At 52.2% G+C, this 24703-nt stretch overlaps 1 protein-coding gene across 2 annotated transcripts; it reads left to right on the forward strand.

Annotated features, from left to right (window-relative positions):
- The first annotated feature begins 2194 nt into the window (after positions 1–2194).
- EIF4E2 (eukaryotic translation initiation factor 4E family member 2) lies at positions 2195–23871 on the forward strand. Of its 2 annotated transcripts, XM_075938142.1 has the most exons (8): positions 2195–2347; positions 3901–4015; positions 4756–4890; positions 8106–8210; positions 11151–11303; positions 11463–11599; positions 19967–20045; positions 22756–23871. In XM_075938142.1, exons 1-7 carry the CDS (start codon positions 2211–2213, stop codon positions 20010–20012), a joined length of 828 nt encoding a protein of 275 aa, XP_075794257.1. In that variant the 5' UTR covers positions 2195–2210; the 3' UTR covers positions 20013–20045; positions 22756–23871. The 2 variants fall into 2 exon arrangements, with proteins under 2 accessions (XP_075794257.1, XP_075794258.1); XM_075938143.1 differs by lacking the exon at positions 19967–20045.
- Positions 23872–24703: the final 832 nt, after the last annotated feature.

The following is a 24703-nucleotide window of genomic DNA, read 5'->3' on the forward strand; positions in this document are numbered from 1 at the left end:
GGGGAAATAGGGTTGCCAGGTGTCTGGTATTTTCACCTCCTGTCTGGTAAAGAAAAAAATTCAGAAAATACCGGACACCTAAAAATATCCGGTATTTTCTGTTTTTTTCCCCTGCCAGGAACTGCAGAATGGCCAGGTGTTGGGGCTATGGTGAACCAGGCCCATAACCCTGGCTCCGCGAAGCCCCAGCTACCCCTGGACCAAACATGAAACACAGTGGTCTGTCAGGGACCCTTCACCCTCTACAGATGGTAAAAGTCCTGCCACTTTGTATCAGGGCCAGACACAAGGGTGTGGAAGTAGATTAAGGTGTTTGTTAGCATTCTACTGACAGGTCCTGCCCACAGGGTTGTGGGAGACAGGGGTGTGTGGATGGCGGGGGAGCGGTGTCAGCCAGTGCTGTGTGAGAGAGGTACTAGGGGACACATACAGGCAGGGTTGCCAACACTCTAGGATTGTCCTGGCATCTCTAGGAATTAGTGATTAACCTTTAAAAACAACTTTTAAATATGAGTCGTCCTGTGGCACCTCAGAGACTCACAAAAATATAAAGAGTATCATGAGCGTTTTTGGGCAAAACCCTCTTCTTCAAGACCATTTCATCTGATGAAATGGGTTGTGTGCACGAAAGCTCATGATAGATATCTATTTTGGTTAGTCGCTCAGGTGCCTCAGGACCACTCGCTGTTGTTAAAATGACAGACTAACTCGCCTGCCCCTCGGAGACTGATTAATCTTAACACGATGCTATTCGAGGAAACCTACAGGAATACATCCTACTGGTTGGGGGGAGCAGATGCTTGCCATGGGCGTTGGTGGGGGATGGAAGATGGTGGCCATGGGGGTGGGGGGGATAGAAGATGCTGGCCATGGGGGGGGGGTTTGCTGGCCATGGGGGGGGGTTGCTGGCCATGGGGGGGATGAAAGATGCTGGCCATGGGGGGGGGGGTTGCTGGCCATGGGGGGGATGGAAGATGCTGGCCATGGGGGGGGGGTTGCTGGCCATGGGGGGGGGATGGAAGATGCTGGCCATGGGGGGGTTGCTGGCCATGGGGGGGATGGAAGATGCTGGCCATGGGGGGGGGTTGCTGGCCATGGGGGGGGATGGAAGATGCTGGCCATGGGGGGGGGGTTGCTGGCCATGGGGGGGGTAGAAGATGCTGGCCATGGGGGGGGGTTGCTGGCCATGGGGGGGGATGGAAGATGCTGGCCATGGGGGGGGGTTGCTGGCCATGGGGGGGATGGAAGATGCTGGCCATGGGGGGGGGTTGCTGGCCATGGGGGGGGATGGAAGATGCTGGCCATGGGGGGGGGGTTGCTGGCCATGGGGGGGATGGAAGATGCTGGCCATGGGGGGGGGTTGCTGGCCATGGGGGGGATGGAAGATGCTGGCCATGGGGGGGATGGAAGATGCTGGCCATGGGGGGGGGGTTGCTGGCCATGGGGGGGATGGAAGATGCTGGCCATGGGGAGGGGGGTTGCTGGCCATGGGGGGGGGGGGTTGCTGGCCATGGGGGGGATGGAAGATGCTGGCCATGGGGGGGGTTGCTGGCCATGGGGGGGATGGAAGATGCTGGCCATGGGGGGGATGGAAGATGCTGGCCATGGGGGGGGGGGTTGCTGGCCATGGGGGGGATGGAAGATGCTGGCCATGGGGGGGGTTGCTGGCCATGGGGGGGATGGAAGATGCTGGCCATGGGGGGGATGGAAGATGCTGGCCATGGGGGGGGGGGTTGCTGGCCATGGGGGGGATGGAAGATGCTGGCCATGGGGGGGGGGTTGCTGGCCATGGGGGGGATGGAAGATGCTGGCCATGGGGGGGGTTGCTGGCCATGGGGGGGATGGAAGATGCTGGCCATGGGGGGGGGATGGAAGATGCTGGCCATGGGGGGGGTTGCTGGCCATGGGGGGGATGGAAGATGCTGGCCATGGGGGGGGGGGATGGAAGATGCTGGCCATGGGGGGGGGGGATGGAAGGGGCTGGCCAGGAGGGGGAGGCGGGGAGGGGGCTGATGGGACTGAGGCGCCCCGGGGTCACGTGGCGGGTGGGAGATGGGCGCTGCGACGCCACGTGCCTGGGGGCTGAACCCCGCGGGGCACGAGCCCTTCACGCGGGCTAACCCCGCCCACCGCGCCACGCTCAAGATGGCGGCCCGGCCACCCGTGGCTGTGACGCCCTGCGTGGTCTCGCGAGAACGGCCCGCGCGTCCATGGCGCCGGGCGGAAACCCGCGGCCGCGCTGCCAGGTTCCGTGCCCGGAAGTGGCGGAAGGTGGCTGGCGCGGAGCGGAAGTTCCCCGGAGAGACGGGCGGAGGCGGCGAGCGAGGATGAACAACAAATTCGACGCGTGAGTCTGAGGCCCCCCCCCCCCCGAGCTGCGGCCCGACTGACCGGCCCGGCGCCGCGGTCCCCCCCCCGGGGGCCCCGAGACGCGATGAGTCACCGGGACGCGCGGGGGGGCCCCGGCTCCCTCTGGCCGGGGAGCGGGTCCGGGAGCGGCGGGCAGGCGGCTCGGGGCGCTGCTGGGCCTTGTCTCGAGTGACCCCCCCCCGGGCAAGGCCCGTTCCCAGCCCCCCCACGAGCCTTTCCCCAGGCCCCACGTGACTCTGTCACCCCCCTCCCCCCCGCTCTGGGACGGGGCCAGCAGCCCGCGCCAGGCGCGTGTCGGGTCGGAGGCTCGCTCCGGTCTTTGCCCCGGTGCCGGTCTCGGGAGCGTTGGGAGGCCGGTTCCGTGCAAGATCCGCCTTGGGGTTCGACTCGCTCACGCCCTGCGGGCCCAGGCGCAGGGCAGCCCCGGGGGCTGGAAAAGTCACCTCCTGGAGAGCTGTAGTGAAGGCTCGGGATGCAAAGGGTTAACCAGTTACCCGGTGAGCATCAGCCTGACTGGTAAGCTTACCTACTGACTGGCTAATTGGGGTCCAGCCAGAGCAGCGCTGCCTGTGGCGCAGCATAGCAGGCCTCCTTCTCCCCCTGACTCACAGCGTCATGGCGCAGGCAGGGGGCTGCTCCAGGATTAACCGGCTAGACGTAGTCTTTAACTGGTTAACCCACAGTTTACATCGCTAGTTATGCTGCCCCGATCCCCAGAGTAGATACCACTAAGTTGACAGAAAAATTCTTTTATTAACCTGAAGGAGTAGATTTATTCCAGTGATTGGAAAAAACACTTTCTATTGCTGCAGTAAGTATCTATAGAGCCTGGCCTGGATACCTAATTTGTATCTGCAGCTGCGAAAATGATCTGTAGATATTTGCATCCACCTCTGTGGATATAAAGTGGGTGTCCACAGATTTGCAGGGCTCTAAGTATCTATGCAGCAAAGCTGCAGGTGTGCCACTGTAGAATTTGTGGTGTATACATACCTTTAGAAACTCAGGTAGTCCTGTGGCACCTTAGAGACTAACAAAAATATATAGACTCATGAGCTCTTGCGATGAAGTGGGTTTTACCCATGAAAGCTCATGAGTCTTTATATTTTTGTTAGTCTCTAAAGTGCCACAGCACTATTCATTGCTTTTAAATTTACAGATTAACACAGCTATCCTTCTGAGACTTGAGGAACTTGGCCTCTTTTCCCTTCTTTAGCTGATTGCTGTCAGTATTAGTTGGTGAATAGGCCCCTTAGTGATGTGTATGTTATAAATATCTTTGCTTAGTTCCCTGTTAAGAGTTGATGCTTAAGTTTGGGGTGCCTGTAGGCCAAGTGGTCTGAGACAGGTGTAGGGCGTGTAGGCTTTCTCGTGTGTAAGAATCTGTCGTCAGTAGACTTCCAACATAGACTCCTTTCTGCCAGTGGTTTGTGTCTTGGAGGAGGGGTCAAGTAATGTAAGTCTGATTTTGTAGGATGGCACCTCAGCCAGGAGCCATAAAGCTCATTCTTTGTCCCTTGCCTTTGTTAGTTTGAAAGATGATGATAGTGGGGACCATGACCAGAACGAAGAGAACAGCACACAGAAAGATGGTGAGAAGGAGAAAAATGATCGTGACAAATCCCAGAGTAGCACCAAGAGGAAGGTGAGTTCTTGACATCTCCTGCCATAATCAAGGGACAATTTTAGGCTTGAAATTCTGGCATCTGCTTGTGGTCAATGTGTCTCAGTGTATGGAGTATATCTAGGAATACTGTCCTGGCTTAGTGCTGTGATAGCATTGTGATGGGGAGCCATGTTAAATAGACTTTGAGTTACCTGAACATGAGCCAAGCTGAAGTATTTTCTCTGCTAGTGCAGCCAGAACTCTTTGCATAGCAAATTGTGGTCCATATGGAGATGGAAAGCAAAGCTGGACTCTTCCCCAGACAGCTTTTTGGAAAGTCTTGGTGTGGGGGAGCTTCCCATCACTTTCCCACATCAGCTGTGGGCTTTTTAAATGGTCTGCGTTTCTTTGCTGCCAGGGACTAAAGAGAATTTAATGCAGAGTTAATGCTCCTCAATCGTCAGGAGGACTTTCTATTGAGAGACGTTCCTCTTGGGAGTAAGCAGCAGCATCGTTAGCGCACCTAGTCCTACCAGATTGGGGAACAAATGTGCTAGGGCTGTCTAATATTCGATATGAAATCTAGTCAGTTGCTGTCAAACTAATGGTCTGTGTCAAGCTATTAACGTGAGATGAGATTTTTCTAGGAAAATGAGGTACACCGTTCATCTTACATTGGGAGCGTCTAATGGTGTGGGCTTCTAATGCTATGAATGTTACTTGTTCAGTCTTCCCTGGAGAGACATGTGAGAGGATAAATGAGCTTCTCTGTTCCCCAGGCTGTTGTCCCAGGGCCGGCTGAGCACCCCCTGCAGTATAATTATACGTTCTGGTACTCCAGACGAACACCTGGGAGACCCACCAGCTCTCAGAGCTACGAACAGAACATCAAACAGATTGGCACTTTTGCCTCGGTGAGTACACTCCAGTTGTTCCATTTTAGTGACCAAACATAGGGCAGGTTCTGGGAGTAGACTTTTCTCTGTGGTTATATACCTTTCACAAAACATAAAGGAAAACAGTTCATCTGCTGTGGCCATAGTGTTGGCTTCTGATTCACCTACAATAGATGACAGCCCTAAAAGAGACCAGGAAGCAGCATTGCCTGCCTTGTTCTAGGGGTGGGGCCTTCACTGATGGTAGCAGTGGAAACAGAACTCCCTCAGCTTGAAAGTAATGGCATGTAAGAAGCATTTCCATTCCTCCTTATGTCTGGCAATAGATACTCACCTGCCAAGTCCTGAGCCTGACTTGTGTAAGGGAGGAAGTGATTTTTCCCTATACAGGCAGTCCCCGGGTTACATGGATCCGACTTACATCGGATCCCTACTTACAAACGGGGTGAGGCAACCCCGCACTAGCTGCTTCCCCCCAGCAGACTAGGGAGATGCAAAGCTAGCGCCCCCCCCCCCCCCCCCCCCCCAGCAGACCAGGGAGACGTGGAGCGGCTTTTCTCAGCAGACACCTCAGCTTGAGAATAAAGGACTGAGGGAAGTGAGGTGTGGAAGAATAAAACTGAGCTCTGGAGAAATGTTTGGCTAGAGTTTCCCCTACAATATGTACCAGTTCCGACTTACATACAAATTCAACTTAAGAACAAACCTACAGTCCCATGGCTGTAATTCAGCCTACTGATCTTTTCCCACTGATGTGTGCATCATAAATCAAAAGCTTTTCTGTCCATTGCTTCTGGGAGTAATGTTGTAAATTCCTATCTACATGCATCCCCTTCATGAATAATATACGTGGCGCAGACGTTTGTCTGTTCTATCCGTGTAAATAGCAGAGGGCCTTGTATCTCTTGATGAAGTGCTTCCTTTCCTCTCCATGGTGGTGAGGACTGAAAACCCAAGTTTGGTAGCAGTGGCCTTCTCAAATACTCTGGTAAAGCAAGGAGAAGTGGGAAACACATGTAGAAATCACTGCCAAATCTTGCAGAAACAAATGCAATGTCACCGTCCAGGCAAGTTACCCTAAATTCAAACCCGGCCACTGTGTTCACTTTTGAATATTTTCAGAAATTGTTCAGCATGATGTGGAGCACAGAGGGAACATGATAGATCAATTTGTTGTTCCATGAATTTTCCCAAGGTCCCTGTCAGCGTGTTAATCCTGTCTGCTTTGGAACTCTGTACTGGACCATTTGAAATGTTAAAATATCCTGTTCCTTTCACACAACTTTGGAGGCAGGTTGTTAAAAAGAGAACAGTCTATTAGTCTACACATATTTAATGTATGGAGGTGTCATGTGTGCCTGTCCAGACATCTGGGTGATACTATTCCTCAGAAATGGGGACAGGGTTGGGCAGAAATTTGGTCATGAGTTGACCCCTCTGATTCATCAGTTTCTCTTCCACAAGTGAATTGTGCTTATCTGCTCTCCCAGCTGTAGTGAAAAGAAACAGACCCAAACTAGAGCCCTGCAAATCCTTGGGTATCTGCATCCATAGATGTCAGTGCAGATATCTGCGGTTCATTTTTGTGGCTAGAGATGTGGATACAAATTTTGAATCCGCTCAGGGCTCTAGCCTGAACAGAGAGGAACCAGCATGACTGTTATGTATGTGGTGAGACTGGCAGTAGCTGTCCAACAAAACAACCTACACACGCATTGGCATGTTTTTAAAAAGGAACTGTAAAGAACTTGGTAAAACAAAAAAGCAGTCATGCAGCACTTTAAAGACTAACAAAATAGTTTATAAAGCTCATCACCTAATAAACTATTTTGTTAGTCTTTACAAAATGCTATATGACTGCTTTTTTGTCTTACCAAGATCAGACTAACACGGCTACCGCTTTGTGAAGAACTTGTGAATCTTTTGCTTAACTACAATCAAGAGCAAGGACAAACTTATTGAAACACCAGCATGGCCTGGAAATGCCCCACTTTCATGTGGGATAGGAGATTTTTATCTTCAGGAGAAGACTTGTTTACAAGAGGATAGCTGATTTCTGATTTCAAGGGGAAGGGAGAAAAGGTTTAAGGAAAAGCATCATTTTGAATGCAAGCCTCGTAAGTTTGGCCAAATATCACTAGGCATTTGCAAATACAGAATTAGCCACTAGAGGGCACAGGAAACTAATGTCTTCACCATACTGTAATGACAGACCATATTCAACAAGATTTTCTCCCCTCATTTCTTGGGTCCATAATAAGTTCAGCTCTTGAAAGGTATTTTTTCCCCTGAAAGATAAGTACAGAAGCTTGGAGTATAATTCCTGAGGTTAAATTGGTGGCCGTACTATCAGGCTTTCTCCTAATCATTGCGGCATTGCTCTTGTTCAACTCGTTTGGCAGCCCTTCCAAAACTGTTGTTTACTTCCTTATTGGACAGACTCCTGTAAAATGTGCAATTTTTTTGTATGAAAATGAATCCATCCTTCTATAATAACAAGTTCTGATCATGCACCATTGTACCAAATTGGAGAGATATACTATTGAATTCAGTGGTTCCAGGGGCTGGCCCTATGCGCTGATTTAGGCAACCGTATGAATGTGCATTTTCAAAGGTGGTTTAAGTTCCTAAACCAGCACCAGGATGTGTATATTGTCCTGTAAGCACCTACGGTCAAACTCCAATCATTCCTTGGTTGAAGGCTCTGGTGGGGAGTAGTTTCAGGAGTTCCCGCTGTCATAGAGAGGAAGGCTGTGCCGTACTAATGAGGCTCTGTGTTGTTGTTGGAGAGAGCGGCCGGTAGCTTATCCCTCTGCTGAGATGCTTTCAACCATTGGTGCCTGCAAATTGAGGTGCTTGAATGGGACTTGGCATCTCATGGTACTGTCCTCCACAGCAGCCTCCGTTCCACTTGGGTTTTCCTTACATAGACTTCCCTGAATTATTTTGTATGACTGCTGCTCTGCTGTAACCTCTCCCAGAAACACCTGCACGAGCCCTTTTAATCCCACCGTTCTGTTTCTGAATGTCTGTAAGGACCGCGGCCTTCCGTGCAGTCTGTCAGGGAAGCGGCGCTGAGCAGCGCCACTGGAGGGAGAGAGACTCCAGCCGGATGGGGAGGGTATACATCTGCCCCCGAAGCCTGAGTCCTGCCTTTGTGGTGCCCCCCTTCTAAAGTGTCGGAAGCCTTATTGGATGACTTGTCTGACTGCCTGGCACATGTGGCATTACAGGTGGAGCAGTTCTGGAGGTTTTACAGTCACATGGTGCGTCCTGGGGACCTGACAGGCCATAGCGACTTCCATCTCTTCAAAGAGGGAATCAAACCCATGTGGGAGGTGAGTTGACGCTTGAGTGTCTGCCTTGGATTATTAGCGGGTCTGTCCTGGCAGAGCGGTTTCTGCAGTGACTGGTCTCCTAGCGTGAAATGTCAAGCCAGGCTGTCATTCCAGCTGCGGTTACACTTGTCCTCCTGTAGAGCCCTTTCTCTTGTACTGACACAACTAATGAGAGGCTTGCCCTGCCTGCATGTTTGGGAGCAATTCAAGCTACTGCTGTCCCTGAAACGGAGGAAAATTGCCTTGAGCGATCAGTTGCCTGCATGCAAGACAACAGATTCCAGAGAGACTCCAGAAGTTGTGGCCCAAGGGAATTTGGCTAAGTTATTGTCTGCTGTTTTGTGACACATGCACCTTGTTTGGGCTGATTCTGTTGACTGCAGCTTGAATGAAGGAGTCCGTCTTCTCTCCTTGTGTGTAAGGAAGAAGCAAGTGTCTGTGGCAGCGTAGGCACTGGGACTAAACAGTCATGATAAACACAGAATCTGGGGGCGGGCAGGGAGGCATAGATCGGATTTCCTGTCTTCCTTTTTTTTGGAATTCGGCTTGTTTCTGGGCAGTAGCCAGATAGCAGTTCTGCATGGCAGTTGCCACACCAGGCTGCTTTTCCCTCTCACTTGCCCACCTGCCCCTCACGATGCCCAGAACCATTTGCTGTATGAGGATTTTATGTTTAGCTATGGAGCATGTAACTGGCCTGCTCTGCCTTGAAGAAATGATTTCTGAGCCCACTGGGCAATTAGGATATGCCCTGAGGCGTGGGATTTATAGCTCATGTTGCTACAGATGCTGTTCTAATATAAATGTCGAATCCCTTTTGCGCTCTCCGTAAGGTAGACACTTTGAGAAAATGTTGCAGCAGAAGGTTCCACAGATGTCAACCCTTTAAAAAGCATTTCTTCTGATCCACCTTAAAATGTTTCTTTTCATTTCGGGTACCTGCGTTGCGCATGTGTTGAGAGGGCAGTGACCAGGATGTTGGAAGCGTCAAGTTTAATGTTCTTGGCTGTTTACTATGCTGGGAAATCGAGCCGCTTATCTGACAAAGGGAGATTCAACTGCTGAGCTGGGCAGCCACATGGTAGCGTATGTCAAGGGCGACGCAGGTTCTCAGGGCTGTGGTGGGGAGAAGTGCTTCTCCCCCTAGCCTCAGGGCAGCCTGCATCCCAAACCCCTCAGCCCCAAGCCCCCTTCTGCACTCTGAATCCCTCATTCCTGGCCCCACTCCCTCCCCATAAACTCCAACCCTCTGTCCCAGACCTGAATCTCCTCCCATGCCCTCAACCCCTCATCCCTGGCCCTATTCCAGAGCCCTCATCCCCACATTCTGCAACCCTCTGCCCCAGCTCTGAGCCCCTTCCTGCACTCCAAACCTGTCAGTCCCACCCCCTGCCATGCATCTAGGCATGTTAAATATTGTTTAATTTGAATAGTCAGTTAACCTTATGAACTCATATAGGTTGTTCAACTGTTCTGTAGTCCCCAGTGCGCTCCAGCCTCACTCCCGAGAAGCCCCCTGCCACTCTGTGCTGCTGCCTCTGTATCGGAGGCAGCAGTACAGGGTGCCAGGTGGGTGCTGGTCCACGAGGGGAGCCGGTTTAAAAACCAGTTTCCTTCACAGACCAGCTGCCTGTCACCCTGCACTGCTGCCTCTGATATAGAGGCAGCAGTGTGGGGTGGCAGCAGCCCCTGTCCAGGGTAAGGGTCTGGACTCCCAGACCCGGCGCAAGCCAGGACTGAGCTGGGCTGCTTGCCAGCCTGCTAAAAAATTTACTGGTAAGGTGGGGTGGATGTGCCTAGTCTATAGCATTAACTGATAAGCTTTTGCTTATTGGTTAATGGACTACACTATTACATCCCTATATGCATCACCTCAATTGGTGCACATAACAAAATTCATTCCACACGTTCATGGGGAAAATTAGAGGGAGCATTGCTACTGGCTAAACTGAGGTGCACTCAACCTGAAAGAAATCTTTCCATAACCCATAACTACAAGGCCCAGTCCCGCCACTCCAACCACTGTTCTTCTGGCCCTGAAAACCTCCTAAGTCTCTTCTGATTGTCCTCAGCAATCACATCTGCTCCTTTTGCTTCCTTGCCTGCCGTAGTCAGTGTGGAAAGGTCTTCGCGGGGTTAAACTAAACTCCCTGCTAAGAACTGAATCCCAAACAGCTTATCTCTAAAGGGGGACGTTCTGTTCTCCCAGTCCTGAACATTTTCTCGAAAGGTAGTCTGTTCCTGTCAGTAATTTGCCATGTTCCTGGGCTTTGGGCAGATTGTGTTCCTTCTTGCATGTAACCGTTCTTACCTTCTGCACTGAAATCTTCAGCCTGCCTGTGCGATGGCAGCAATAGTTATCAGGGCTAGGTCTATAACGTCTCCAATCTTACGGCGGCTCATTGCAGTTCTGTATTTTCCTCAGTTCTTGGAACGTGATTTTTTCTCTGCAGTTTTTCCTTTGCTTTTAATTAGCCTAAACCTCCCAATGATGTAGTTAGGCATTATCCCCGTTTTACAGCTGGGAAAGCTGAATCGCAGATTAGAGGTGACCTGCCGAAATCTAGAGGGGGAATCTGTGCTGGAGATTAGAAGAATTCAAGAATTCCTATCCCCGAGTTCCACCTGCAGTCCACCAGATCATAGTGAAACCATGTGTCACACTGTCCTAATTCAGAGTCAAGCAGAGCTCAAGTACTCCATGAATAGCGGGAAGATCTGTGAAATCTCTGGGGAGAGTCCTTGTTTTAACTGCTGCTTGGCATTCAGGATTCCCTTGTCATGCCTCCTCCCTCAGTAGCCTGGGTAGACGGGATAAAGTTTTAGCATTAACCGTCTTTCATTCTGTTCCTCGTGGTCCTACTTGATGTTTGCTCATTTGTGAGGCTGCTGCAAAATAGCTGGAACAAAATGAGTCGCTTTCTTCCCCCCTTTTCCCAGGACGATGCCAACAAAAACGGTGGCAAGTGGATTATCCGCCTGCGCAAGGGCTTAGCATCCCGCTGCTGGGAGAATCTCATTCTGGCCATGTTGGGAGAACAGTTCATGGTGGGGGAAGAAATCTGTGGGGCAGTTGTCTCAGTCCGGTTCCAGGTAAGCTGCCCCTCGCACTGTTCAAGGGGTGGAATCTGTCGGGGGGGGGGGGGTCATCTCTGTCCAGGTCTGTGTGAACTTCCCAGCGGATCATCCGATGTGGTTTTGCAGGGGTGCACCAACTTCTGTCTGTTTACCCCCCTCGTTGTTGTTGTGTAGGAGGATATTATCTCCATATGGAACAAGACGGCTAGCGACCAGGCGACGACCGCTCGGATACGGGACACCTTACGCCGAGTGCTTAACTTACCTCCAAACACCATCATGGAATACAAAACGCACACCGACAGCATCAAGTACGTGCAGGGGCGGGGAGGGAGCGCTGCCCCTTGCGCGTGCATCTGGCCAGTTTCGGTAGGATCCAGGTGCAGGGAAGAGCCATCTCATGCACTAATGCTTTGGAGCTGTTCGCCACTAATGGTATTGTAAGCCACAGCTGTCACATCGTGACCTCACAAAGCCAAAAGTCTGCCCATTGCCACGCTGCTGTTGGGGGTATAGGAACTTAAAGCTCTCAGCTGGCCTGTAGCCCGCAATCCTTTGAATGAGTAGGAATTCTGGAGAATAGAAAACAAAAGCTAGCTGGGATTTATAGAATCTTTAAATTCATAACCATTCTCGATAAAGCCCCATGTAAATTTACAGCGCTGTGCAACTCATTTCTAGTCTTCATAAATCATTACATGAAATTGTCTCAACCCAGGGTAATAGAGGCTTTTTAATATGACTTGAGGATTGTGCTGCATAGAGAGGACAGTTGTATTTTAACCAAGCCCATTTTAATTTGCCGTGCTAGGCTATTTGGCGTGACTTTTATGACTCAAAGTGTCAGAGTCCCTGCATATGTGGGCACTAGTCATAAGTAAATAACATTAAACCCTTTCCACTGACGTGTATTATAAACCAGACGTAAATTAGGTTGTGTGGGTTAGGCTGAGAACATTTCAAAGTTTACCTACGCACAGAGAGATTCAGAACAGCAAAAATTCCGTGGCGTAGAGGGTTTTCTAGTCCTGCTCGTAAGCAGGGGCCAAGCATGTGTGACTTTTTCCCCCAGGCTAATCCTGTTTCCATGGCTAAAATATCCCAAGTCTTGGCAACCCATCTGTCCAATATAAAATCCACAGAACAGTGGTGTCACGATGAGTGGTCATCTCAGCCTCGTTCTTAGTGGACAAGCATCTACATCATAAGCTGTGGGTCTCCTAGTCAAAGTACATATTGTTTGTGTTTATGCCAAAGAACCTTGCCTTGTCAGCATATTTCTTTGCCAAAGACCCTCTCCTTCTCAGAGGACTTCTGGCATAGTGGGGTGGACGTGGGGATATTTTCCATTAACTTAACCCTGTTCCTGATTCTGAAAAATCTGACTTGTTTTGTTGGCTGGCTCTCTCATGCGACACCTGTCTCCTGTGCCTGCTCACGTTAATTGCTTGTGGGGAGCAGAATTTCTGTGGTGCTCCTTTCATTACAGGATCTCAGCAGGCCCCTGCAGACCCACCGTTGGCTGTGTCATGTGTGACCTTTGTTGGGCAGTGGCGCAGACTGAGAGCGAAGGTTGCGGGGTTCTCTGTGGGTGACGGGGCTGTAGAATTTCCTCTCTGTCCCCTCTCTTCTCCCTACCTTCCTCCAGGGCTCTGTACAGAAAGCCCCAGCTGTGAGCCAGCATTCCTGCTAAAGGCTGGCTTTTCTGTCTTGGTGAGGGTGAGAGGTATACCAAGGGATGTAGCCATGCCAGCCTTTCCCCAGAGGCTGAATGCTCCTTCCACAGCATTCCTACCCTTTGCTGCCCTAGGAATGCTTTGCATTGGCCCTCGGGGGCTGGGCTCTGCCCCCTTTGCTTATGGCCCCTTCTCTGTGGATAGCATCACTTGCATTGTGTTCTGCTGACATGCAGTCCAGGATGCCAGTGTCTGGGAATAACAGGTGTGTGAGGAATGCATTCACCGCACCAGGGCGGATGTCCACGAGCTCATGTTACAGTGAGGAATGGTTCGTAAAAGGCGCTACATTGGCTTGTCTCCTGCTCTCTTTGAGGCAATTAATGCGGACTCACCCAGAGGAGAACAAAAACTGATTGCTATTAGCTAGCTAAGTCTGCTGCCGTGTGGTCCCAGATCTCCCTTCCGCTATGTTAATCCAAAGTAGGCCTCACTGCTTCCACCAGAGTCACTGAGAGCAGCATCTGGCCCGTTGTGTTTGGCTTCCATGCCACTTGCATTAATGTGTAGTTGCTGCTCACCCCCAGTGTAATGGTTGTAGTTGTAAACTCTGTCTTTGACCGCTCTGTTAGTGGGTCACGGCACTGGCTGCAGTCTGACCGTATCTGGAGTAGCTGGTTTGCATTAGCAGAGCCCTTTGGCTAATAAAAATCTCCTGCAAACCTGCTGTCGTCCTCCAGGAAGTCTCACGCCATGACCTGCCCTGTCTGTCAAGCCCTGTCGAAATACGTGGCTACACTCCTCTTGTGCTGCACCTGTAGCATCTGATGGATGGCTCGAGGGGCTTTCTAGCCAGCACTCTAGTCTCCCACGCCGGGGCTCTGCTTTATGAAGAGGAGAGGGCCTCCTTTCCAAATGGTTTCTGGCAGTCTTGTTTGTACAGGCTGCGTCGCTCTACCGAGCTCGGCTCATTGGCACTGCGGCTCTGGGGGAGTGGGCTTAGAGAGAAGGTGGGCATTTCTCAAAGCTTTGACTCTCTCTCTTGTGTGTGTGGGGAGGGGGGAGGGGGGGGAGGGGCGGGGCGGGCATTGCTCTTTCTTAGGCTTTGATACGTGGCAAATGCACATCTCCCTGTGGTTTCTGGGCCCTGTGGTGTGGGATTCAGATATCTTGCATGTGATATTAAATGGACACGGTAAGCTTAGTTTATACACACCATTTCTCCAGGCTCTGAGGTGAGGCGGGGCTGCCAGGTATCTGTTGTGCCCCTGTCATTCACAAGGCTTCTTCTGCGTGCCGTTCTTCCAGGGCTCTGGGGACAGCAATGGAACTGACACGGTTTGAGCTTGATAAGTGGATCTGTCAGAGCCGTTAATAGAATCATAGAGCTGGACGAGATCTCAGGAGGTCATCAAGTCCAGCCTCCTGCCCAAGGCAGGACCCATCCCAACTTACCCAACACAGGAATACCCCACGGCTGCAGTAGCCAGTTCTCCCGTTTTCCTGGGTCCCTTCATTCTGCTTATGATTTTGACAAATGTCCTAACTCCCAGCAAGTAGCAGGTTCCATTCCTTAGAAGCACTAGACGAGTCCCTTGCAGCATTGTGCAAGTCCAGGGAACCTGCCGTACCATAGCCAGCAGTGCCGGTCTCTTTTGAATTGCATCTGGCTTTTCAGTAGCTGTCTTGCTTTCAGGGATGGGGGAGCAAGTATCTTGCTGTTCGCCCAGAGACCTTGTTAGCTATTGTTCTGCAGAACCCCCTCACTTCTCATGCTGGGCAAGTCGAGGGAAATTCTGTTCTGCCTCTCCAACTATGCCCATCCCTTCTACCACAAGGGTTTTCTGGCTCCAGCCCAGGTGTGATCTCCAGCCCATTCGCCCTGCGCCTGGGAAGAAAAGCGGAATATCGACAACAGCGCCCTTTGCAAGGCATTTCCTGGCTTTTGAACACCGCACCCTTCCCGGTCCCTTGTTAAAATGGAGGCTGCGCCGTTTTGCCAGGGAGGGATGGACTGGCCCCCAGCACAGCAGCATCTGGCTTAAACCCCTGCACGTATTGACACCGGTCGCCTGTGGACCTGGAGCTTGTTGGGTCCGTGGTGCACTTGGGGAGAACTGGCTACTGCAGCCATGGGACATTCCTGTGCTGGGTAAGCAGGTTGCCTTCCCGGCTCGCTGTGGCTTTCCCCGTGTCGCCCCTTCCTTTGTCCCAGCTCTCGTGCCGCGTGTGGGGCGGCTACTCCCACCAGCGTTCAGTCAGCAGCCAGGGCAGCGCACGAGTGATGCCTCCCGAGAGAGAGGGACATATTCCGCGAGTGGCAGCCTGGCAGACTCCGGAAATAGTGGAGTGAGAGCGACTCTGTGGATTGTCTTGTCAGAGCTTTAAGCCGGGTGGCTTTTCTGAAAGCAAAACCCCTGTGATTTGTAGGTGGCTGCTGCTGCAGTGGGAGCTGAGCTGGGTATAAAACTCTCCCTTCCCCGCCCCGTCTGCACTGATAAATAATGGGACTAGGAGAGTAAATTGGAAGAATGGCTGATCTGATTAGAGCTGGCATCAGGTCTGTTTCGCTGCAGACACGGGGAGAAAATGAAGGTCTGAGGCCAGCCAGACGGTGAGCAGGTACAGGAGGGAGAGCAGTGAGCGTCGAGAAATGAATTCGGGAGAGCTCCCCAGGACCCACACGAAGGGAGCTAGTTCGCAGCACCTCCGGAGATGGCTGGAAAGTGAAACCCACCCCAGAGTTTTGCCCTGTTTGGCGGGAAATCCTAGCCCCCTCTCTGCTTCTACGGGCAAGTGAGACAGCAAGGCTGTGGGATTAGTGTTGGGGGAGGGGGCGTCCCCTTTGCCGCCACACCAGAGCGCAGCTAATTCTACAGCTCGCTTGCCCCACTGGGATGCCCATTTCCATCTGCTCCCAATTTCTCCAGAGCACACTGGGAAATGAAATTGCTTAACGCTGCAGCCGCTCCTGCGATTCTCTTTACACTGCGCGGAATGTGACCTACCCCCAGGGCCTTTAATTTCTAGCCCTGTTCAGACCATTATGCAGCTGCGTCGGTGGAAGGGACCCCGTAGAAATCCTGACGTGACTGACATGTGGCTTAGTCTGGTCACCTGCCCGGATGTATGGAATGCTCTGTGCTTATTCCGTCGGGCTGAGGAACGGAGCAGCAGATGGTCCGGCGCTCCAGATTGCTTCCTTTTCTCTTGAGTCCCTGCAGCAGTGGCTCCATGCAGTTATCACTCCATCCTGCGATGCCAGCCAGTAGAGTCTGCAATTGCAAGATCACTTTCTAAACGCGGGGTTTTGAAATGGTGGTAATGCCTCGAGGGTCGCTTGTGCAGGAGGGATGGGAATGAGTGACTGGTAGGGGGCGGAGTAGCTGCAGCCCCATGGGCCCCACCGCAGGCAGGGGCTGCTCTGACCGGCTGCAGCAGCCCCTGTCCATGGTGGGCTTAGCAAGGGTTGTGGCAGGCAGGCAGGGGGAGGCTGCTCCAGGCCCGCAGGGTTGACACGTATCCCCCTTGCTTCCCCCCGGGCGATTCTGACAGGTTCCCGTCTCGTGGTGGGTTGCCTTTGCGATCGGAAAAGTGACTAAAGTGGAGCTCTTTCCTATTTCTTCCCCGTGAGCCCAGCTCAAACACACTTATTTCAAAAAATGATTCTGTCCCTGCTTGCTAGGGCTGCAGATGTCACCCAAGATCTGAAAAATCCAATTCTGGTCTAACTAGTTTACAGGAACAAGCATCCTTTGAAGATGTGAGGTCTGTCCCTGCCTCTGCTACACACTTCCCAGTGGACCTCGAGCACCTCGTGTGATTTCATTGCTTCCATTTCACCACCAGTAAAAATGGCGGTAACCCCAAATGTTAGGGATAAGTTCGTTTAATGGAGACCATGATGAGGGGGCATAAAAGTGCCTGTAAATAAAAATAACCTCCCACCGTGGCAGCGTTTGCCCCCGGCCCTGCCGTAGGTCATAAAGATTTGGCAAGCACAATTCAACTGACACCTTGATGCACGACACAGAGTAGACGGCATCTCGCTCTGCCCCTGCTGCAGAGGTGTTTCAGGGCGAACAAAGGTGCGGGTATCAGTAAAGTCAGCGGATCTCGCCCCTGTTAATAGTGTATACTGAGTACGGCGTGTGACCACTCACAGACCTTGGCCTGAGGAGTTCAAAGTCTGAGCCGGCCTCGGGGGGTCGCAGTGCGGCGTGGATGCTGTCGTCAAAGTGCCTTGGGATTTGCTGATGTCAAGGGGGCGGCGGGTGCTAGGTTCACAGGGGTAAGACGCGTGTTCCCAAGCATAAGGGGATATTGTGGAGCGACGGCAGAGACAGAGCAGCTGGAAAGGTCTGTGGGGTGGAAACCTCCAGGATGGGAGGTGAGGGAAGGCTGATGGGGCGAGCGGGGTGGGGGGCAGATGGAAGAGCCGCGGGGGGAGCGCTCCTGAGGCAGTTCTGCTGTGTAAGAAGGGCCCGTTTTTGTCACTTTACCTACGCTCTGAATTCAGATGATCTAATAGTTGTGGATTCTGCAGTTCCCGGTGTTCCGCTCAGCCCAGCCCATCTCTGGAAGATCCCCAGGGTGCGTAGTCCTGAAGGACAGTGCTCCCTGAGTGTACGTGAGGAGGGAAGATTTCAGGGGCGTAGGAGATTCTTGTCTCTTTCCATGCTGTTGCCCTCCTTGTGATAAGCCCTTAGCACAGGGGCCTCCCGAGCCGCAGCTGCTAGGCCTGTCCATGTAGAGCTTTGAATCGGGTGCAAACCTCCACTCGAGGCGGCTCCGTTCCACAATCACTCGCTTTTGGCTTTGGACGGAAAGGAGCAGCTGACCCCCACCCAGCCGGCTAATGGGCTGCCCCGTCCAGGCCACACTGACCCTTTGGCAGCACTGCCCCTCGCGTGTCCTTTGGTCAGGAGGCTTCGGACCAACGTTTGGACTCCAGCTGTGCTCGTTACATGTCAGGCAGCGATTTCTCTCCTACACCGTCCTCTCAGGCGGTCGCCCGTGCTGACAAAGGGCACGCTGGGAGTCAGCAGCTCCCAGGCAAGGGCAAAGAGAACGGATAGAAAACAAGTCAGCTTTAGACAACCGCCTCCTAAGGAAGTGCTGCCCTGGCTAGTGCGTCCACGCTGCCCTGAGACACCCGTGGGGGCGGCGCTGTAAAATTGCAATATAGACACTTGGGCTGCAGCCCGGGATCTGAGCCCCTTTGAGGGGGTGGGTTGCAGAGTCCAAACGCCTGTGCTGCTGCTGTTAGCTCCATAACCCAAGGTAGCTGACGTGGTTCTGAGTCTTGGTGCTGAGGGTTTGTTACTGCTGTGTAGACCTACCCAAAACAGCAACCTCCAGAGAGGCTGCAGGCTGAATGGGGCACGGAAGCTAATTTCCTCTCTCCCCCTAGAAGCATGGTTTCTCTCTCTCGGTCCTGAGTTGCTTTGACAGGTGATCTTGTTACTCCTGCCCTACGAGGTCCAAGTGAGGACCTTAGCCTCCAGGGCTGTTAACCCTTCACCAGTGCTGAGGCTGTTTTCAGAGGAGGGATCTATCCATGTAACTTTCAGAGCGGGGAGAGGTTTTTTAGGAGAGATCAATCTTGTAAACTTCTAGAGGAGAGGAATGTTGTGACGCATTTTTTGTATTGGACCACATCCCCCAGGTGAAATTGACTAGTAAGGGGGAAACTCATGCTGCTGTCAAACTCGGCCAGAAAAGTATCTGGGACGAACACTGGCTTGTTAGCCCTGGTCTTGCTTTGGACAGTGCTTTTACCAGGCAAGAGCAATTGCAAATGCACCCACACAACTTTATTGCTGAAATGCTGATGGGTGTCTAGCACTATACGACACTGTGATGGCCGTTACTGGCCCCAAGAACTGACAGCCTGGCTTTTAGGTGCAGATCATATAAATGCATTGGGAGCCCCCCGTTGTGTGGTGATGAAAACACACAGTGTGCTGTGTTATCTGAACTCTCTTGTCCAATACTGTGGGGAAGAGGACATTGAACGGTCATAAACCCACCGCAGAGTAAGTGAACTCGTAGGCCACTGGTAAATGCGTGGCTTTAGGTCTGAAAATTAGTACTAGAGGCAGAATCGTGGCATGGAATCAGATTTTACAAGCGAAATTGGTTGCTTCTAATTTCCCTGTGCCTGCATTGGGTTGTTTGGCTGTGAGACACAGCACGCGTTGTAGCAATAAGCTCAATAGTCAGGAGCAATGAGATAGAGAGCTCCCTGATGGGTCTGTTCTCCGGTAATAGTTCTGCTCGTGTTCACCCCAGCATCTTTTCCCTGGGAAACCCTTGAGTCTGCTGTCTCTGTAAAACAGACAGTAATTTTTCAGTCTGCTAACTTTGTCCCTAACAGATTCTCCGCCAGGGAATGGAGCGACAGGCCTATCCCTGTAACTTATCTCAAAACATTTTCATTGCGAATAGCTGTCGTTTCTTAGCGAGGCGCCATTAGCCGGGCAGGCTTATGATAGGAAATGAGGCTCATTCTCTAATAACAATTGAAATCTGCAGCCTGGTCAAAGAATGATCTGATTACTAAGCCATATGGCATGAAAAGCAGTGTGTTTTCTGCTAGGCGGTTGAAGAAGCCAGCCACTGACTTAAAGCCAGTCAGGGTACATGATGATCCTCCAGAAATACACAGCCCTGTGTTATTTGATGAAGAATAGGAAATGGCTATTAAAAACTGGTCGAGGGTCCTGTCTTATATCTGGTGGATATTCACATGCTATGATGTCACTGGCAGCCAATCAGAAAGCTTCGTGTCTGTGCAGAACATTAAAGCTGCCCCGTGCTGTCAGATGTCTGGCTGTGTTTTAAGGATGCTGCTGTCCCCTAGGGCCAGTTGAGAATGTTGCCTTGCTCACCAAATAGCCTTTCAAAGCCCACCGAATGTCTCTGTGCTCATTAAACGTTAAGAACCCATTGATCTGAAGTGCTGTTTGTTTTTTTGTTTTTTTCCCTCTGGCTTACCAGGGCCTGGGAGGAGTTTCATGGCCTGGTGAACAGCAGTGGTCGCTGATCGAACGCTCCCCCTCTCTCTGTCACGCCCAGGGTAGGGCCTCATCTTTCTTCTTACCTGACTTGACGGCATACCTCTCAGCCGTGCCTGCTTCCTGTGGGACGGCACTCCTGGATAGCTCATGGCTTGGCGTCAGTCCCGTCACCGTGGGCCGCCGTGCCAACGTCCAAACTAGGCTTTGAATCCAAAGGCACTAATAGTCTCACCCTGGGAAAAGCGACTCGCTTGGCATTTTCTGCCGTGATGCTGTCAGCCATTCAGCTAATGCATCCCCAGTTCACAAGGCGGCCGTGTCCAGACCCAGGGCCCAGGAGGCTGAGAGGTATGGCTTCAGCTTGTTTATATTGTCTAGAGCTGGCTGTTAGGAAACGGCGTTCTAATCAGAAACGAAGCGCATACGTGTAATACGCATTGGTAATGGCGTTTCCATCTCGGTAGGCAAGTCCTTGCTCTGGATGGAGGGCCTGGGCAAAATAGCTAGACTGTGTCAAGAAAGGCTAGTGAGAGTAGAGCTCCCACGGGCCTCCGTGAACGGCAGCCCTGCGCAGGTAAAATAGCTAGGTCCAGTTGTCTGTCAGATGGCCAAGATCTTTTCCATGCCCTGGTCCACTTCTGTGATTGCGGGTGTCTCACTGGTGAGGGGGCAGAGTGCTGACTAGTGACTAGACCTGTCTTCCGTTGTCATGATGCTGGAGACCAGCAGGGTTGCTGTCCAGCAGTCCCTCCTCTTGCAGCGTAGCCCAGCCTGGTGCCCAGTAACGTGCCCGAAGGGGATGCGTCGCAAGCGCCTGCATCCCACCAGGCTGCGTCTGTGACAGTCGCAGCTCAGACCGGCTTCCGGTGTTCGTTGGCAATCATCACACTGCCACTGTTTCTCCGTGGCTTTGTCCAAACACTGCTTAGAGAAACCCTGTGGCCTTGGGCCAACCCGAAGGGCGTTGTCGTCCCTCCCTCGCAGGACTGGCGGTTGGGAAGGGTTAATGAGATGATGCTTGTGAAGTGCTGCATAAGCACTTGCTAATGTTTTATTATTAGAAAGACATTCACATGACCTTGCAGAAGAAAAAGCTGCCAGCTCAGGTTGTGAATTACCCGCCTTAGAAGACAGTATATGTGCCAAGTGCATTTGAGTATGTGGGGCATGTTGATTTCACTTTCTTAATTGTATCGAGTTGCCTACCCTGGACAAAGAGAGTCGGCAAGAACCAATATAGGATAGTCCACAGAGAAACACGTCAGGCCCCATATAATAATGGGGTGTGATGAAAGAAATCGCAATGGCAGTACTCTACCCAAACCCCCACCGAGTAAGCACGAACCTAAGAGTCCCACAGAGACCTGCTTTTGAGGTAAATTCTTAGCCATCCGTGTCTTGGCAGGGGCTAGGATGCAGCAGGGGAGACCATGGGAAATTGTCTGGTGGTAAATTAACTCTGAATTCAAGAAGAGTTTAGACACCTGTTCCCAAATGGCCATGCAGCCCCATTCTGTCAGTAGTGCACTCAGGAGTAGAACCGTTAGTACCGTTCTGAGAGTGACATCCAAGCGTGAGTCCAGGTAATAGCAGGGAAATGTACTTAATGCCCCAAATACCGGGAGGGCATGCAGCATGCAGTCCCCTTTAAACATACTCCTTGCTGGTTGCCCACAGACACACCAGCTTGCCCCTCGGGGATATCCCAGCATGCACCACGCTCAGCCACCGCAAGGCTTGCTAGAATTCAGAGGGTTAAGAAACCTCTCCCAGTCCGATAGCAGACGTGCCAGCAGGCCTTCCTGGGAGCCACGCGTGCCTTGGCGTCGCCGTGCTCTGGTCTGGTGCCTGACATTCTGAATGCCCCTGTTCCCTGCGGGCATTCAAGAAATCCTGCCTAAAGTCGTCCAGTTACAGACCCTGCCTCCCCAACAGGTGTCCCTCCCTTCCATCAACCTCTCTCCTGGCTGAAAAGACCCTTTCGAAACCTGCAATCACGACTTGTCCATCACATCAGTCCCGCGCTAGCAGCCGCCTGTGTCACTGCTGCCGGAGGCTGGCAGAAGGCACCGACGCAGAGGCTAATGAGGCAGCTCATGTTACCAATGTAATGTTGTCCTGTGCCTTCCGAATAGACACGGGTCTCGTGGCTAGTACCACGGTAGGGGCAGCAGCTGGACTGGGACTAGTCACACACGTATTGGCAGTGGGATCTCCCCCTCCATGTTTGAACTCAGAACTTCCTGGTCAAGGTACAGGATTTTGAAGGCAGGGCAATTTGGCGCCTAACCTTCAGTCCCTTTACCAAGAGACTGTGGGTTACAGGCTGAAGGCAAGAGAGTTCAAATGAGCCGGTGGCATTAGAGCCAAGAGCACAGATGCTAAACAAAATGACCTGCCATTTGTTTGGGGGCAGAACAGGTGTCTGTCTGTCTGTGTCTGTAATGAGCCAACTTAGTCCAGTCCTGAAACCTACAAGTCTAATGCCCCCATTACTGGCAAGTAATGTCCTGTCCGTTTCTAAATGGCTAAGGATGGAACCAAGAGTTCCTTCTCCATCTCGGCGTGCTAGTGAGCGGTAGCAGCTTGGAAGAAGGCAGATGCTGGTTGGATAGACTGGCTGTTCACTGGTGGTGACCTGGGAGGTGAACAGGAATCAGGCGGGCTGTTGCTCGTTGTCCCCAAGATGGTGGGGCAGATCAGGCTCTGTCTGTGTCTGGGGCCACGTGCTTACCTGCATTTAACCTCTCCTCTCCCCCTCTCTTCCAGGGATAATTCGAGTTTTCGAAACACAAAAATCACATTGTGAGAACAAGGCGGACGGGAAACTCCTCTCGGTGTGAAGCCTCCGAGGGGTCTCCAGCCGGGCCCTGCCACTTCTGGAGGGCTGCGCAGGCTGGATTGACAGCGCCGCCCTTTTGCGCTCAGCCCCGGAGGAAGGATTTTGTTTGTGCCCTTTTGTGTTGGTGACTAATAAGAGGCCGGCCTGGCCTCACTGCTCTTTTCAGGGCCAGGGCTGGAGGCCGGCTTTTCAGGTATCAGGTGCCCTCCCCGTACCTCCTTCAGCACTTTCTTTCCATTCCCTGAGCAGAGGGTTTTGGGATCCCGTGCTCTTGTGCTGAGGGGTACCAGTATTAAGGCATCTCTGCGGCCAGGAGAGAGCCCATTGGTTTGCAAATGCCCCCTTTTCGCTCTGCCAATAAATTATTGGGTCTCTGTTTCTTTCAGCCTCTCTGGTTCGGTTTGTGTAAGAATAGCTAGGGTGTGGAGAGTCTAGCGCGGCCTTTCCTCCTCTGCCTGTTCACCCCAGAGAGGCCAGCCGGGCTGCCTCCAGGCCCATGCACCACACAGGAACCGTCCCAACAGAGGGTCGGCTTTGCAGTCTGCTCCCGACTCGTTCCTAGACGAGGGGCCTTGTGCAGCCCTGGCGTAACCCCCGGGTTTCATCGCAGGCACAGAACTCAGCCCAAGGCATTGACCTGTAGATTGGTCAGCTTTAAAAATGCCCGGGCCTGCGTTCCTGCCTCCTTGGAGGACTCTTGCCGGCGCTCCTGCCTGTGCCACCATCAGCCTGTCAATTAGCTGTCCCGTAAATGGAGGGGCTTCACAGGTTTAATGGCCTCCGTTCTGGTGATCCTGCAGGCTGTGACAGGCGGAAAGGTCAAATGTGGTGACGTTTACTCTGTCAGTGTGGCTGGGATTAGGGGAAAGCCCCATCTCTTCGCAGCCAATGCGATGGGTCCCTTGCTCTGTCTCTGGGAGCAATCCAGCCTGGAGCTGTCCCGGCCAGAGCGCGGTTAGCTGGGGAGCGTGCATCCGTCTGAGAGCAGGCTGCTAGGAAGCGTGAAGGCGGCTTTAAAGTGGTGTTTCTCAACCTTTTTTTTTTTTTAATAAAGTACCCCTTTTTCCAAAAAAATTCATAAGTACCCCCAGTACCTACAGTTTTCAGACACATTTTTTTTTCCTGCCATTGCAACACATTTGTTTAAACAACTTAATCGTAGCTGGGCGGACGATTAAATTTTGGGGTGTAAAAAGTACAAAAATAATAAAATGCTGTAAAACTTAAAACAAAAATTCAAGTTTTCTCCAAATTTCAGGTGTTGATGTACCCCCTCCCCTCCACTTCTGGCTTCTCTCCAGTACCCCTAGGGGGACTCGAACCACTGGTTGAGAAACACTGTGCTAGGGGATATAGGGCTAGGCACAGCTGTGTCCCTAGCATTGGCCCAGTGCGGTTGCTGGCTGAGAACACACCCTGACTCCACAGCTACAGCGGGAATGCCTAGTGCTGTTGCCACCCCCAGTGCTGCTCCTTCAGGGCTCCATCCTTTCCCTGTCTGCTTGAGCTGACACTTTCACTTGAACAAAAACGTAGCCATTCCCTGGCCGGCCTGAAGGAGGAGCCCTCAGTCAAATTGGAGGAAAAGACGGAGAGCTGCTGTGCAGTGCCCCAAAGAAGCAGGGGATGTGATGGGTGTGGCACATGGGAATCAAGGCAGACAGCGACTGGTATTTACTTGCAGAGATCTTTAGCCACTTCTCTCTTCCGAGGCTAACTGCAGGTTAAGACTCGAATGTGGGTCTTTGGAAATCGTGCTCTTCCTCCTGCTATCGCTTACCATCATCCCAGGCTCTAGGAGAGCCGCGCCTGCAATTCCTGAGCAAGAACAAAAAATAGCCGCCGTTGATCTGCCTGGGCAGCGCGCCCCTTCAC

Source organism: Pelodiscus sinensis, chromosome 10 (assembly GCF_049634645.1).
Source record: "Pelodiscus sinensis isolate JC-2024 chromosome 10, ASM4963464v1, whole genome shotgun sequence".
In the NCBI taxonomy this organism is placed as follows: Eukaryota; Metazoa; Chordata; order Testudines; family Trionychidae; genus Pelodiscus; species Pelodiscus sinensis.